This window comes from Grus americana, chromosome 7, assembly GCF_028858705.1.
Source record: "Grus americana isolate bGruAme1 chromosome 7, bGruAme1.mat, whole genome shotgun sequence".
In the NCBI taxonomy this organism is placed as follows: domain Eukaryota; kingdom Metazoa; phylum Chordata; class Aves; order Gruiformes; family Gruidae; genus Grus; species Grus americana.
Window position 1 is genome coordinate 23,110,902 of NC_072858.1, and position 15,158 is coordinate 23,126,059.

At 35.8% G+C, this 15,158-nt stretch overlaps 1 protein-coding gene across 1 annotated transcript in view; it reads left to right on the forward strand.

Annotated features, from left to right (window-relative positions):
• The window catches only part of TM9SF3 (transmembrane 9 superfamily member 3), a 49,653-nt gene that overhangs the window by 8,271 nt on the left and 26,224 nt on the right, over nt 1–15,158 (forward strand). The window contains exons 2-4 of the mRNA XM_054831832.1: nt 1,528–1,723; nt 9,808–9,930; nt 14,342–14,502. Coding sequence (XP_054687807.1) covers nt 1,528–1,723; nt 9,808–9,930; nt 14,342–14,502 — 480 coding nt within the window. The remainder of the gene's footprint in view (nt 1–1,527; nt 1,724–9,807; nt 9,931–14,341; nt 14,503–15,158) is intronic.

A 15,158-nucleotide genomic window follows, 5' to 3' on the forward strand; every position in this document is an offset into this window, starting at 1 on the left:
AAGATACTTAAAGTTTCTTGTTGGAGATTGCTCACATAAGAGGCTGGAATGACCCCTGTGCATCTTTGTAAACAAAAAAGATGAGGCTTGTAATTGAGATGACATGAGATTAAATTATTTCCCGAAGCATGTTTGTTTAAATCATTGAGTTTAACTTTTAAACACTTCATCTGAAGAATTTATTGCTTTCCACGTGCAGCTAATTATTTCTGAGTTAACCTGTCGCTATGACTGTGGTTATTCAGAATAAATGGAGTTGGAAGAACCTGTGTTCATTTTTAAAAAGGGAGATGCAGAACTATATTCGGTATTTCAACTGCGCTCTATGAAATAGTTACGGCTAATTAACATTTGACTTTCTTTTCCTCTCCAGTGTGTTCTGTGTTTGTGTATTGGTCTTAAAATAGTACTTCATTCTTCTGCACTAAAAAAAAAAATAATCAGGGTCTATATGGTGATTGTGTTTGCAGGTGTGTACAGTTATAAGTAGGGTTTTTTCCTGCCTTAAAAGTTAGATTGCTGTCCCTCCTAATCTGTTGAAATTATAGTAAGTGAAGGAGTTGTGTTAAGCGAGAGGCTTTGTAGTAACCAGCAAACTTGATGCCTCACCCGCATGCGTTCTGATGTAGTGTGAGTAATGATTTCAGATCACCTAATTCTACTGAATTCATGCGGTATTTGAATACTGGGAGATGAATGGCTTTAAGGACTTTGTTGTTGTTGAAAAGTTATGGGGGCTTGAAAAAAATTACTGGCTCCTAGCCAAGGAGTAAGTTTTCCTGGCTAGCTGTAGCTGTGGAAAGTGAAGGGTGGACATTCCCAGAAAGAATTTCATGGCAGCCACCAGACTCCTTGCCTTTCTGGTTTTTTAGTGTGAGAATGTTGGAAACACATCAAAATGCAGTCCTTCTGTCTGACTTTTTTGTCTCTCGGCTACTTGTAGGTATGTCGCATTTTAATTTTAGTGCTTCCTGTGAGGCGTTGCACTCTTCTGGAAATTATGAATGTAATTTATACCATTACAAAAGTGAAAAGGAATTGCATTTTAGGAAAATACAGTATACCTGTCGCCATGGGTAGATTACTTGATTTATTTGTTAAAATCTTGTTTAACAAGATGTTAGTCAGATATTTTCTTTCTCTCAGTGGAGATTAGTTGAGTTTTGTTTTTAACTGATGCGTGTTTCCACAAAACTTGTAAAAGCTTATTTATTTCTGAGACTTCTGCTTTTCTCCACTTCAGCTGTCTGCATCTTCTGCTTCCCTATTAAATTTGTATGAATCCTCCTGTTGTGATATTTCAGTGATAGGCTCTAAGAAACTGTGTGACCAACTAAGCTTGTTTTTGTAGGAAAGCAGGCTGAAAATCCCTGCCACCCAAAAGTCAAAAATACTTAACTGTCTTTAAATGTAACTGTTGCCTGTGATTGAAAAATCCTGCCTTGCTAGTTAATATGAATGAGATGGTTTCTTGAATATTTTTATACTGCTGGGATTCTCATCTAACTCAATAACTTTACCTTTCAGTACCAAGATAAAGAGGAAGTTGTTTTATGGATGAATACAGTAGGACCCTACCACAATCGCCAAGAAACGTACAAATACTTCTCTCTCCCTTTCTGTGTGGGATCAAAAAAAAGCATCAGCCATTACCATGAAACCCTAGGAGAAGCACTTCAAGGAGTTGAATTGGAATTTAGTGGTCTTGACATCAAATTTAAAGGTAAGCAATTGAAAGTGCATTTAGTCACTTAAAAAAACCCCATGAAGCCTTAATACTTGATTTTTGAACTAGAAGAACTGAAAGCTTGCCACTGCTAGCAACTGAGCGTATTTTGTATTGTTGCTTGAAATGCCCTGCAAGGTTATCTGCTACCATTGGCTTTTCAATTTACGGTAAAGTTTTCATCTATGTGCCCTTTAAGGAAGATGCTTGTAGCAGATACATGCTTCTGAAGTAACTGGTTACATTTTCTAAAGTAAAACTGAGCTTTCTGCGTATGAATGATTAAAACTGTATTTACTGGAATTAATATTCTGGAATTATCAATCCTGAAGATGTAAATTTTTCCTATGATATTCCTATGAATACTTGCAGACTCTCTGCATTTGGAAAGGAGTAGCAAGGGCTCAACATCTCAAAGTTCTACCTTCACACAAAGTTAACTGTTGTGTCCTTCTGGTTACTGTCTATAGTTTAAAATACCTTTGACAAATACCTTTATATTATTGGCTCTAACTCATCATATGCCAGTTGGGATGGAGCTCGTCTGTTGTTTGGGGTTTTTTTCTGTTGTTTTCTGCTCTCTCCCTCTTTTCATACTGTTCCAGAGATGACATTTAACTTTTTTTGCAAATATTTTTTTTTGGTGTTATGGGCTGAGTCTTCTATTACATAATTTCTCTGTGTGGTACCCAGTTTCTCTTTGGTACCCAGAGATGTTTTAGATATCAGTAACTGGTTGTTGCAGAGGTTCAAATAACACCACATTCTTTTTGTCTGTATTGAATGTTAACATTTATATTTTCAATCCAATTTGGGTTTCTGTGTATATATGTATATATATTTTCTCTGGAGGGCTACACTTCGTTGCATCACCAGTGCTTAATTAGTTGGAGAACATAAGTGTAGTCTTTCTTGTCTGAGCATTTGCAATCAGATGGGAATTAGTTTCTGTAAGTTACAAAAGTTTTATCCAAAACTGGACATCTGCAAAATAAGAGACTTGATGATGTTTTTGTTATAAGTAGGATAAGTGGAATAAAAGATTGAAAGTTTGTTAAACCCATAAATTCTTCATAGTTTTTTTAAGTTGCATATGGGATAGCAAGTTGAATCTTTCCTTTTAAGAAAGGAGACCTGTACATGCACAATCACTGTAAAACAGCCCTAACTGGTTTGCAAGGCTTGTAGCCTCCTGAAAATTGTATTCAGTATGGGAGAAATAGTTTTCCTGTGAAACCTCATAGAATACGCTCAGAAACACGAAATGGAAAGAACAGAGAAGGCAACTGGCAGCAATTCAACATGTCTGTGAAGGTTAAGTAAAACTCCTATTGTCAGAATATGACAAATATATATTTTTACAGCCAGTTACATGTGTAATTTTTACTTCCTTTAGTTGCCACATCTTTACAAAGAGATTGTGTTATTCCAGTGACAAGTATACTCTCTAGATGCAGCACCAAACTGAAAAGACTAGAAGGTTTGTGAGTTAGTGTTTCCTGTTATGAAGTGTCCTGTTCCCAGATTTATTTTCTGAAGATTATCCATAGTTACGTTTTTCCCTCATCACATCAAATTTTTGCTAGATCAAGTCTTTAATTTTGTCACTGGGAGTACTGAGAAGATTGTGCTGTTCTTTAGCTCACTTTTCAGCACTTCTGTCTTGGACATGCCCTTTTCCTTATTGGTAGTAATTTAGTAATCTGTTTTTATAGTGGAAGTATTGAGATGATACAAGGGAAGGAAATGAAGTGACTCAACATCAAAACTGGCTGAAATGCTTGAAAAATTTTCTTGTTTAGGGGTCCAAAAAAGCTAGAGCCTCTGTTGTACCAGAAGTACATGCAGTAGTCAGGCTGGTTTAGATTCGTAAAGCATGGTTATCTTCTTTTTCCTGAAGTAACAGATGAGATAGATGAAACTTTCAGTTTATCATTTGTCTCCTCTTGTGACCACTGTATAGTCTGTAGTCACATGTCGTTTAGCTTTCTGGAGTATTTTCTGCCGTTTCTGAGGGAAATACGCGGAAGCAGAGCCTTGGACAAATCCATTCTTCTGTGAATACATTCTCAAATACTTCTGGAAAATAAAATAATAATGGAGAAATTAATGAGTTTCTGTTTCGGTAATTCTTTAACAGAAAAAAGATACTTAAGAACTGTTTTCTTAAACAAAGATAAGTACAACTTGAGTAGTTCTGAACCTCCAGCTCCTCAATACATAGGAATTGATACCATTCCTATTGGTTAAGAGAAGTCTTTTGGAATTCAAAACTACAGGGAGCCAAAACCATCCAGGACTAACACGAATTAAGAATGGTGGTAAAGTGCTCTGGTTTTTGTACCCTGTGATTTTTTTGGTTTTGATTATGTCCCTTTCATATTAGTTTATTTGTTGTCTTCTCTAGTTCTTCACAACAGGTGAACCTGTTTTTCTTAAGTCTTCTTTTGCTTTCAGGTTAGGAGTTTCAGATTCTGATTCACAACTGCTTGTGCTGATGTTTTGACACAGGAAGTTTTAGATTTTTATAAGTATTATTTATTGTGAAAAATTGAGTGCAGTTTCTTCGGGGTTTAAGGTCTGGTCTTCCACTCATACTAGTTTTTTCAGGTGCCTTTTTGCACCTCTGGTGGCTTTACCAGTGCATACCAGATATGTAGTTGCTATATTGGGGTATATTCTTCCAGACAGACTGGGCATGTGTCCTTCAAAACAGGCTTTGAATGGGTACGAAAGAGTAGAGATTTCAAAACAAATCAGGTGTGTATGGCTTGTAAGTATAAGGGATTGATGTGCGGTACATTTCCCAGCAAGTGGGGAATTCCTCTTCATCCATGTCCTTTGTTGCTTTAAAAAAAATAAATTGTTATTATTATTAACATATTGGAACTCTGTGTAGATTGCTAATCTGTATCGGACCTGCAATGAATTTAACTCCTAACCAAAGTGGCTGCAGGTCAGATGTTTTCTATAAAACAGATGGTACATGGGAGCTGGTTGATAACTAAGTATGTGTACATGATCTGGGAAGCTGTCCATGTGCACTTCTAGTTTTTTCCCTTACAATCTGTGTCCTCTGGATAAAAGATGAAGACAATAATCTCTTTGCTGTCAGCTGGCATCCAGCAGCTTCTCTATCAGGAGGTGCTTTAGTTTTTCTAGCAGTGGATCCATGAAGGGAAATCTGAATGGGAGTCAACTCTATTTTACTATCGTTTATCTGTTATTAAAAGTATTAAAATATCCTTTTTTCCAAATTTCAGAGAAGCAAGTATAAATTAATTGTAGCAGTAGTTATTAGTACTTATTTAATATAAAATTATGTAAAATTTGTTGAAATCCAAATCCCCTTGATATACAGGTTTTTAAAGTAAAAAAACAGAGCAAAGGATTGATATCTGAGATTCATTTTTTTACAGGCTTAAAAGCTGTCATAAACCCAGTACCATTTATATCCAATGCATGTAAGAAAATTTAAATTTCATAGACTAGTCCTTAAAATTTAGCATTTGTATAAAGAATTCTTTTCCAATTTGATTGTTGAAATGTGATGGTAGCTCATTTTTTTGGTGACTCTTTAATGGTAGATTTTGTTCTTGGCTGAACAAGTGGTATTTACTTTTTAAAAATAATTGTAACTATTGTATCAGTGAAATTGAAATTTTTTTTGTAATGGATAAATTTCATCTCATTGTGATTAATCCATGCTCCCACCTCTGCACCAGTGATCCAGAAGGTGCTGCAATGAAATTGAAAGACTTGTTGGCGATGTTTGTTTGTTTGTTTGGGGTTTTTTTTCCTTAACAGATAGTAGCTTATGTTTTGGCACCAATAGATTCATACGTTCTTAAGAAAAAGGTACAGCTTCAAGGAGTATTGAGTATCTAGCATCTACAGCTGAAATAATTAAGAGCTACTCAAGTATTTTTCAGTAATCATTTAGATGCTTGAATATGCATTTAAATACCTAACCATAGGGACCTGCTTTTCAAAATGTTGGCATGACCATCTGAAAGCCTTGTACAGATTTTCTTCATGACTATGTGAATCACATCTAAGGTCTGAGTTAACAGGTAATCATGTTTTTCTTCCTGTGTGTGTGGGATTATGGCAAGACTAACAATTACAGGTATTTTTCCTCTTTAAATGAGTGTCATAAGAGTTTACAAAATTAAATTAGACTTGGATTAGAACTGGGGGAATTAGAATTGTTGTAATAAATTAGCTTCTGCAATAAAAACCAGCTCCCTTCTCAACATAGTTTGACTGGACAGCAATAGCAGGTGAGTGTGAAACTGCATGTTGTTCATTGTATTCGAAGAATTATTGAGGCTGCAGCTGCCAGCAACTGAAGTACCATAGGCTGCGTAAGTAAAACTGTCAGCTGAATCAGTGGACCTTGCCTCTGATTTTGAAATAGAATAAGAAAATTATGGCTCTGAAGAAATGTATTCTGCTGAGAATGGAGGTTTGCACTTGAATGCTCGTAGTGGTGACTGGTGGGGCAAATCTGCAGTGTATTCAAGAATCCATGGAGTAGTGTTTCTTTTTGTATTTAAGAATGTGTCATGTGAAGGGATACCTGCAACCGTACAGGATAGCTGGATTTCTCTTCTGTTACAAATATGAACAATGTTGTTCTTATATCACAGGTCTCAAATCTGTATAAATATATTCATGAAGAAAGTAATGAATTATTAACATATATTGTAATATAACTTTACATTTTCAGTTGGCTTTATTTCTTGGCAAGCTAAAATCTAGAGTAATAATGCTTTATATATGTAATATGCCAAGTTATTTATTCAGGCATTTGAATTGACCTCCTCTAAGTTACACATGAGACCTAGTGAATTATTAAATGAACATTGGGATCATAGTGACTTCAATTAGAAAATTGATTTTTGACATTGCCATACAATACCAATTAGAGAAGATTAATTTAAAGGGGAAAAGGATTTTTTAACATACTTGAATTTTGCGCTTATTTAGAAATGTTATTAAATGACCATGCTTCTAAGTGAGAACTCCTTGCCCAAGGCTTCCTTCTGCAACACCCCTGGAAAATGACAGCCGTTCAGGATGACGTTCAGTGTTGTACTACGAGATGGTCAGATATAAACCATATAAAACTTCATTATATGTTTGAATAAAACCCAGTTATCTGGCTGTTCATAGGAGATTTGAAATCTGGCATAAGCACATCTGCTTTTGTAATGAGTCTTGCTTTCATGGTCTTTTGATTGGTTAATGTGCTACTGACTTTACTGAAGCTGTATTATATAGCAGATGTTACCTCTTTTGACATCCCTATTGTGAACACAGCACAAAACACACCTCTAACTTCACACTCCTCTTGGATACACACACAGCCATAACTTGGATAAGAGCTAACATACGCAAAACTTTAGATCTAGTAAAGCTGTGATGAAGTAGACTTCAGCTTCCCCAGCCACTGAATGCCATTCTAAGCTACTTGCATTTAATCATTTAACACTTAAGTGAACTTAAGTTTAACCATCTAATCCTGTCCTGTAACTAAACGACAGCTTCAGCATTCTCATGGGCTGGAGAAAGGAGCACTTGTCTTCATTCCTCTTGCCTTCATTCATTTGTTTTAGGGGGAGATGAGAGGAACCGTACTGTGTAGAATGGCTGAGGGTGAAATCACATACCATATGTAAAGTCACGCCTATATTTTGCAAGAATTGAATGAGGTTGTTTCTAATCATCTGCTGGGGTTTTGTGTATGTGCACTGGAGTAACTTGTAACATAGTTGATCGACAGTGATTGCAATATCTCTGTGATATCTTTTGGTATTCTGAATACTGGGAGTAAAGTCCATAAAAATGAATGAAGACAGGTTTTTGGTGGCATGCTGCTGTCTGCAGCTTGGTCAGATGTCAGTGCAGTCATTTCACTTCAAATGATATTTCAAAGTCTTCTTTTTTGTGTTTATTTTGTTTGGGTTTTTTTTTTTTTTACAGCAGCAAAAGCCACTGTTTAGATTTTAGAGTATTAGATGCAGAATGGCTCATTTCAGTTAGTAAAAAAAAAAACAAACCAAACCCCAACCAAACTCCCCCCTCCCCCCAAAAAAACTCAAACAAAAGACCAACCAAAAACTGGCAAATTCCAGGGGTCAGAGCCACCTGAAACCAGCCTGGCCCCTGTAGCACTTCCCCAGATCCCGTGCTAAGTGATGCTTCATTTAACAGCATCTACCAGTTTCTCTTTTACCCTTATTTTAATTCACAGTATATTTTCATTTGACCTCTGTGTGTTGAACAATCCTTTGTGAATTAAAAAATTTAACATTAGAAAGGTGTTATCCTTTATTTGAGTATAGTATGAAACTGCTAGAGAGTGACAAGTATTTTGGAAAGAATTAATCCCTACTTAGCAACAAATCCAGAAGATAAGGATTCTCATTTTTTTTTCTTATAATTAATGTCAAGATGACTCAAAATCTGTTAAAGTGAAAAAATGCCAAGCAGAGACATTTTTTGGGAACATAGTCCAAAAAGTATAGGATCCAGCTCAGTAGAGGCATAAATGCAAACTGAAACCTGCATTTGTAAGTGTGTTTCGGCCATGGTGCCAACTTTAATGGCTTCCCTCTCCTGAATGTACTAATACAAGTCCTGAAAATGTAATCCGTGGTCTGAAAGTCTTCTTGGGACACTTGTTGACTTGAATGGGTTTGTTACTCTCTCTTTTTTTCCCCAGCAAAAGTTTTATTGCCTAATAAGTTGGTCTGAAAAATATTTTTTTTTTTCAGTGGAAAAATAAAGCTTAGAGTGCATTTATTAGGTCTTGGAAGAAACAAAAATAGAAAATACCGAAGTTTTCATAAGAAATAGTAGAGAGAGATGCATCCATTCCAGACTAGCATTATTTTCTTCAGGTCTGTAGGAAATCACCGCAGCTATGCAGGACTCCTGTTGGCTGGTTTCTTACTGTCTTGCTTCACCAGGCTTTGCTTCAGTTTTGCTTGGCCAGATGTACTATGCGTCTGTTTATTTTGACAAATTGTCATTATCAGACAAATAATATTTTGTGTTGGAAATATTCTACTTGCCGATGCTTTTTCTGTGCAGGTGATTTGATTTTCTTTGTAAGCTTTGTATTGCAGTTAGTGTATAAGAGAAAGCAAGCTGGATTTTGATACAGTTTAGAGCTTTACTTGGGGCACAAATTAGTTTTATATACTCGAAATGGGTCCTTGATTCCAGTGATGACAAAAAAAAAGAGAGGGGGGGAGCTGGAATTATTTATGTTCACTGTGTTTCACTGTATTTGCAGAGTGAAAATGTTTACTAAGAAGCAGATGGGGGGTTTTTGTCTCTAAATCTCGTGCTGCCTCAATTCTTGTAAATATGAGTCCTTTTGTATTTTTTCACTTGAAACATTAGGGAACAAAAATGGGATGTCGAAAGAGTGGCTGCTAACTGAATTACTTATGAATTGTAGATGGGGGAAAAATAGCTTTCTGGCTCAAAGAGGTGAATTTATTTTATTTCCAAATGCAGCCTCTTGTGCATTTTCTGCGTTATTCCTATTTTTGTCAGAATTCTGTCTTTTTTTTTTCTACCTTTACCCTGATTGCTTTGTTTCTTCCTTTATGGTAGGTTCTTGACAAGTGCTGAGAACTTTAAAAAGTTTTAGTTTTTATGAACAGTATTCCTAGTCAGTGAGCCTGATTATACTAAAATGGAGTGAGAACATCGTACACACTTTTCAGTATTTGTTAATTTCGTATCTCCTGTTAAAGTAATAGAGGTCTCGTGGCCTGTCCAGGTAAAGCCATCAGCAAATAAATCTTAAATTTTTTTATAGGTGAAGTAGCAAAAGGATAGTTTGAAACCTTTCCTTATCCAGTCGTGGGAAGCTTCTGCATGTGGAAGGGTAGAATTACAAAAACAATTATGTAATTGCATTAATGGTTCCTTTTTAAATGTCTTTTTCTGTCATCTACTTGAGGATAGTCAAGAGGGGTTAAAGACTCCATTTGCTTGGTTTGCCTTAGCTTTGAGCCAGCTCATTAATAAATCATTAACTGTGCTTCAATTTTTTGCAGACGATGTAATGCAGACTACTTACTGTGAAATTGACTTGGACAAAGGAAGAAGAGATGCATTTGTTTATGCTATCAAAAATCACTATTGGTACCAGATGTATATCGATGACTTGCCAATATGGGGTGAGTGATACTATGCGTAATCAGCTTGATTACAACTACAGGAGTCCTGTGCTAGTGGTTTCTTGGAGTCATTTAATGACTAAACTTCATTACAAGTATGTAGAACTTATGTAACCAAGTAATACAAATAAGTTGAAGGATTATTGCATTGAAAGAACAGTAGGATGGCTTGTACTAATGAATTAACAAAAGCAGTGAAAAGCTGTTTTGTTTCTCAAGCACTGATTTAATAATACCAAGTTCTTAGTGATAAATTCTTTTAAATGTTCAAGTGAGTGGTAATTAGATAGGTCAGATATAAGGTCCGTGTAACTGTGTTCATGAATAACAACTTTTGTAAAACCCTTCAATGTTTAAACTTTCTTTTGCTAGTTCTTGTGTTTTTTGCTAACACGAGAGCAGTTTGATTTACTTTTATGGTAATTCGGTGGCTTTTAGCAGTTTTGCATGTGCAGTCTGTGGTTACATGAAGGAGTTTTAATTTACTTGTTCTTATACAGTTCTTAAAATTGCTCTTGTTGAGTATTATTAATCTGGGTTTACAAGTGCTTGTGTCTTGCATAAAAATTTGTGTCCTTATTGCCGTTGTCTTCTAAGCTCTCTGTTTTTTGTCACTCCCTTGTAACCTGTGATCACATACCAAGTAAAGACTGCTTTGCAGTTTGCGCTTTGCACTGATAGCAATCAACCAAACCCTCCAATCCCTAATCTCCCTGTTGTAGATATAAACTAAAGGGAAATGAAAAGCACCACAAAACGCTTTGTTAAGGTAAGGTCTTCATTGCCTGTGTTCTGTGAAGGAGGTAAAACTGCCCAAAATAAACAAAATCCCACACTATGTACAAAAATACAGTTCAAGCCACATGACAAAAGTCCTTTGATAGGTAGTATGCTGAATAATGCTACCCATCGTTCATTCATTCTGACACCGGGTGGGTTTTTTTTAGCTTTCCTATAATTTTAATAGGTTTTAAAAAATAGTTATCTGATGAACATGAACTCCAGCCAGAAATGGTAGTGCTTTATGTATATATTATGTATTATCTGTTAGGAAGGTTCTTGCTATTTTTTTTTTTTTAATGTCTGTTTTTAAGAGACAGCGTTGTAATGCCTGACAGGAGAAGTATTCATATATTGTATTTGTTCTTTTCAGCTGATTTGCTTAGTGTGTGTAGCAGCTCTGTGGCAAGGCTTGGAGTAAACCCTAATTAATCTCTGTGGCCTTTACTATACTTCTTGCGCAATTGCTGGTATGCTTTTTATAAGCATGCATGAGTGACAGTTGTTGCTACGCTATTTTTTTATGCTTTTGGCCTTTCAGCAAAAGATCAATGAATGATTTTCCTAGACTAGTGGCAGCTACGTAGGCTGTAGACTGCCCAAGGATGATGGATGCTAAGCTGACTTCTTTGGAATCCGGTATGGCTAGCAAGTCTTGGAGACTTCCTTTTTTAGAACCAATTTTTTTATGATTGTATTTGGGAACGTTTTTTCTTGCCTCAAATACCAAAGAACAAATATACTTGCTAAATCTTCTACACACTGACTAAATTTTATGCTCTCAGCTGAAAAATCTGTTTTACTGGGATTCTAGTGTTTTTAATGTTCTTCAGTAGGATGCTTTGTATGCACAAGAAGTCATTCCTAATGCTACAGCTAACAAATGTATAGAATCTAGGTATCGTCTTCATATGATATTAAGAAATTGTTTTTGAGAGTTGTTTGAAACCAGAACCTCAAGTTGTGATACTTAATAGATGACTGCAGTGTCGTAAGTACTGGTAATATTATGCAATGATATAATCTGACATCAGGTGTGAAAGCAAGCAGTGCTGAAGATTTTAGTGTATGTCTCCTGAGGGCTTGGTAAAACTAGCAGGACTGCAGGGTGGTCAGTCAATATTAGCTTGAGTTTTATTCAATAAAAAAATTAATTGGTTCTTGATGGCGGGACTGAGAAGTGGATGCACCTGAGCTGATCAGTGTTTTTCTGCAAGACTGAACAAGTCTTTCTGATCTTTGTGTTCCAGGTACAGTTTAGAAAACTGTGTGTATAGCTTATCTGCATTAATTCTGGTTTTGCTGAGTGTCTGTTCAGCAATAGGAATATTTCAGGCTCTGAGTGCCACCTAAAACTTAAAGCTTTGAGACTGGCTGCTCACTGAACAGTTTTTATTATAAATAATTTCTGTTATGTATATGGCATGAGTGATACCGTACAGATGGCTCCTCCAGCTTGTTGGTGTCTTCAACTCTGTTGTATAGACTTGCCTACTACCATGTAATGTGGTGGTAGAGATGCTAAGGAAAACAAATACCTTTTGCTTGATTGAGTGTCATTGCATTGCTGTTAATTTCAGTAACTGTAATGAAAAACATTAGGACTGCTTAAAATACACAGGAGTAAGAACTCTGGTAATTATGATGGTATCTCTGAAATGGTCTGAATACTGAGAAGTTTTTTTTTTGGTTTATTAAGATAGCATCTAGAACTGGTTACCCTTACATTAAAAATATCTTGTGCTGAAACGGCTTTTTTCTTACTATGTGTAGGCTATTGTGTTGATCCACTTCATTTGGATTACCTTTCCTAAGAACCCTACTAGCCAGCATGTATTGTGTGTACTGTGTCACACAGTCCACTATTTTTTTCATTGTTGATTTGTGTCTTGTAGCTGGATTAAACCAAAATTTTGTTCCCTAAGTGTAAATAGCTGGACTCTTTTTTTTTAATGTTTGCTGAGAATTCTAGGCAACTTCTGTTCAATTCTGTTCTTAAAGCAGATCACTCACTTCTCTGGGTGGATTTGTGGCACTCTTCCTATCTCCTGGCAAACTTTAGTTATGTTCTTCATGGTTTTCTGCCTTGGTAAGGCTTAGTGGTGGCGAAATCATACACACAACTGTTAATATTTGAAATTCTCCTTAGAAAGTCCTCAAAATACCCTGTAAAGATTACTCTGTTTTCAGTAAAGACTAGGCATAAAATAACTTTTCTAACTGCTGATGACTAAAGGTAATTACTTCAGACCGCTGTTTGAATGCTTTGGAAGGTTCACACTTTATTTTCTGACCTTAAAAAGGCAACCTGATCTTTTTAAGTGCATTCAGATAAAATGATTCCATTTTCTATTTTTTCCTGAATTGCTGTCTCACAGTGGAGTGGCTAGGCTTGACTGTCTTTGTTTCAGGACATCTCCCTAAGTATATGGAGCGCTGTGTTAGGTTACTCCTTCAGGTAGTGATTGATCAGAATGTCCTTTAAGTAATTTAGAGGTCTGTATTGTCATGGTTTTGGATACTGCCATGGGAACAGACGGTGTGCCAGGTGCTAGGCTGTCTAGCATAGGCACAAATTGGCACGTATTTCATGTGGATGGCATATAGAAGGCAATCCTGACAGATGAGCACGAGTAAAAAACATGACAGAAAAATACCACCTTGAAAATTAAAAAGCACAGGTAATGCACAAGTGCCATTCCTTCATAGACCTACTGCTTCCTGATAACCTGTTCCATATCCTTCAACTATTTGTTCTCCCACTCCCCCCACCTTTGTATATCTTGAGTGCTGCTTTTATTGTGGCTTTCCATCTTGTATCTGATCTTCGGTACGATGTTCTTGACATCAAAGATGATGCTTGTAGCCTGTGAACTTGGTGACTGCTAGACTTGCCTTTTGTTTGTTTGTTTCCAAGCGTAGTATGTTCTCTGGAATTTTTCTGTAGTAGATTAAACACTTTGCAGTAAGTTATTGAATAGTAAGAACTTAATCATGGCTAATTTTGAATTCAATTGAGTTCTGATGGTGCAGGAACATCTAAGCAGCTTTCCATGTTGGAAGTAATCAAAATCTTCAAGTAAATGACAACTTCCTGAATTTTTCAGTGAAAGTAATAGCCAAAAACTATCGTTCTTGGCAAGCATTCGAAACTTGTGTGCAAATGAGAGCAAAAAGTTAAGCATTGGGGAGTCAAATAATGAGGAATACAGACTCAAAATTTTTAGAAGGAAGAAAATATGAGTGAAGGGAGATGGGAAAATACAGAGCTGGGGCTATGTTATGTTCATGGAAATGAAATCTGTATTCAGCTAGTTGTTTATCTGGTAAGAATTCTAAATAAAACTAGAGGAACTGTTGTTGTGTCTTCTGTTTTTTCTGCAGTGTTTGTAGCTGCATACTTTTTTCTTGTAATGCCATTACAAAAAGCTTCTTGGAGGTACCTTTGGATTGAAGGTGTAATCCAGGTATTACAGTTGAAAAGAAGATCATAAAGTCTGCTGTGTTCTCTTTACTGTAGTTACGTTGCTTTTTTTAGCTGGCAAAATGTTTGTAATGCGTATTTTAAAATAATTACAGAATATTTGAAAAGCATACTTGTAGTAGATGCTTACACTTGTTTCCTCTGCAGGTATTGTTGGAGAAGCAGATGAAAATGGAGAAGATTATTACCTTTGGACTTACAAAAAACTTGAAATTGGTTACAATGGAAATAGAATTGTAGATGTGAACCTGACCAGTGAAGGAAAGGTGAAATTGGTACCAAACACAAAAATCCAGATGTCATATTCAGTAAGTAATTTGGTGATGCATCTGTAATAAGAAACTCTATGTGGTGAAATGCTCAAAAATAGATACTTGTATAACTACTACTATGTATTAATATGTCAGACTATGTTAGAGGAAGATGCATCTTCACACCTTCAAATATTTTTTTTTCATTACTGAAAAACCTTGATAGGTTTATTAAGAATAAATGTAAAATGATTATTTTTGAAACACTTCAGACTGAAGCTTCTGTAATCTGCAGAAAAGTGTTTTGGTGGGAAAGGAAGATATCCTATAAGGTATGGAGAGTAGAAGTGTAGAGGACCCCCCCCAGTAGGTACACATTTTCTTAATGTTTGGAGCTCTGATATTTGCATCAGATTTGCACTGAATTCTGAGCTAGGACCAAAACCCATTGTAAGCCTTCATACTTTGCAAGCAGTTAGTATCAATTGTTTTTGCAATTCCAGTAGAAATTTGTCTTACTTATATAACCTTATTAGTAAGGTTTTTTCTAAAGCCCTCTGTTATTGTATTGAATTGATATTATAAAAGGTAAGGAATAAACAATGTTTCCTGATCTGAGATAAATTAGATTTTTCAGTTTTCCTCCTCAATTATTTGATGTTACTTAAATCTGTAATAGTTTACTTCTCATGTTGACCACATTTGTATACTGT